The 1,979-nt window shown below is 48.4% G+C and overlaps 1 protein-coding gene across 1 annotated transcript in view; it reads right to left on the reverse strand.

Annotated features, from left to right (window-relative positions):
• The window catches only part of LOC114068968 (C-type lectin domain family 4 member E-like), a 3,798-nt gene extending 3,173 nt beyond the window's left edge, over positions 1-625 (reverse strand). Inside the window, exon 1 of the mRNA XM_027905454.1 lies at positions 580-625. Within this exon, the coding sequence (XP_027761255.1) occupies positions 580-616 (37 nt within the window). The 5' untranslated portion in view covers positions 617-625. The remainder of the gene's footprint in view (positions 1-579) is intronic.
• Positions 626-1,979: the final 1,354 nt, after the last annotated feature.

Genomic DNA, 1,979 nt, shown 5'->3' on the forward strand with positions numbered 1-1,979 from the left:
GGAGTCTCACAGGTGCTGTAAGCAGGTCCTGCTGCCTGTCAATAGGCATGGGTCAGACCCACAGAGCAGAGTAACACAGGGGCTGCCTTGAAGCTGCTTTTTTGTTTTGCTGGTTGTCACAAGACCTGCCTCTACTCTGTCCAAACTGCACTCTGATTGTTTCTAAAGGAAAACAGGCACTTAGAAGCTCTTGGGACAGCCCTTGCCTGCTTTTCCTTAGAGACACCAGAGATGGAAGAAGAGACCTGTGCTCAGCTTGATGTAGGCTGTTTTACCAGGGCAGTGATACTAGGATAGCAATCCTTCCACTTTAGTCCCATCATTTACAGAAAAAACCCTGAAGAGAATGGCAGACCATAGTCTGCCTGGGCTCTCATTCCCCCTGGCTCTAGGAAAAAGGTCATTCTCCCAGCCCAAGCACTCCCCAGTCCCCTCATCCATTGCATTGCCCTTGACCTAAGCCCCTTCTCCTGCTCTGAGGACAGCCACCACACCATGCCCTTTATCCATCCCAGCCCTGAATTTCCCCCACCTCTTCCATCTTCTACAGGAGGACAGAAAAGAAGGGTATGTGGTTACCTGCAGTTCCAGGACTGACTCTCCCTTGGGAATTCATTCTTCTCCACCAGTGTGAAAACAGAGTTCACTCTTCTCCAAGAACCCACGTTACCAGCATGACCCCAAACGCAGCCTTCCTACTTCATAGGGCAGCTCCCACACTGGTGAGGAGCCTTCACAGTCTCTAATCTGCTGTGCTGGAAAAAGCCATATCCTGGGTGTTCCCCACAGCACATGGAGATTGGGGAATTTTCATCATTTCCCTGCAAGGACATTTCACAAGATGCTCCTTGCAACACAGAATCTCACAGAGACAAAAGGAAACGGATGAAGAGTAGCATCATTCCAGCTCAAACAACCTCCTTTTGCACATACTCAAGGAGTTTCACAGGACATAATGTTGGCCTTCCCTCTTTGGTGCTTGCTCTTTCCTGGTGAGGGAGTATGTGCGTGAAAATGACAATGCTGCTGGTATTTGCTACTAGAGAGCTAAATGCACTCAAAACATCCTGCAAAAGGGAGTCCAAAAATGGCAAGAAACCATATCTGTGACTCATCCTTAGCAGCCCACATGAAGCCTGAGCCCAGTAACCCAGAGCACAACAAAGAACTTGCCAACACTATTTTTAACTAACTGCTCAGGGAAAGAGGATGGAGCTTTGAGCAGAGAGGCTGCATATGACCTGTCATTGTGGAGCTGAAGGTCAGAAAGGATCACTAGATGATGCCAGAATCCCTGTGTGTTACAGATCCTGAAGTCTGACTTGGTCACAACCACAGAAGTCACAAGCATACGTAGTGGTTCCAGCACTGCTCAAGGTGTCTGGAATGAAAATTCTGCATGACATTGTCCCTAAAGATAACCCGGACAATAAAGAAGCACTACTGGATCTCATTGTACTCTGAATGGACTGAGATGGGTACCCAGCCTTTGCTCTTCCTTGTTCCCTCAGCTGGTTTCTCCCTGTGAAGGAGCATGCATGAGGAAGGAATGGGATAGCTAATAGTAATAACAGAGGGATATCAGCTGAAGCCTCAAAAGATTAGGACATAGAACAGGTTACAAGTGAGGACAAGCCTAAACCGTATGTAGAAGATATCGCCTGAATATGCTTTTTGTGCACACCAGGCTTCAGGTAGGGGCAGGCCCTAAATTTCTAAACACTTTTACATAACTTAGGTCGAAAAGCTCTAACCCCTTTAGAAAAATACATTCACACGACTGCTTTTGCAACGTCCAGTCTGGCACTGAAACCACTGCAGGAAGCACAGCTGTACATCCCCTTTTCTGGAAGCAGAGTTGCCCTAGCCTCACACACTTCCTGCTGCAGACGCAGGGTTCGTGTGTATCCACACCACTTCCTACAGCCCGCTGACCCACAGGCCGGTGGGACAGCACAGGGTCACATACGCACACTGCA

This window comes from Empidonax traillii, unplaced genomic scaffold (genome assembly GCF_003031625.1).
Source record: "Empidonax traillii isolate 1590-97213 ecotype Southwest subspecies unplaced genomic scaffold, ASM303162v1 scaffold1156:size184309, whole genome shotgun sequence".
Taxonomy (NCBI): Eukaryota; Metazoa; Chordata; class Aves; order Passeriformes; family Tyrannidae; genus Empidonax; species Empidonax traillii.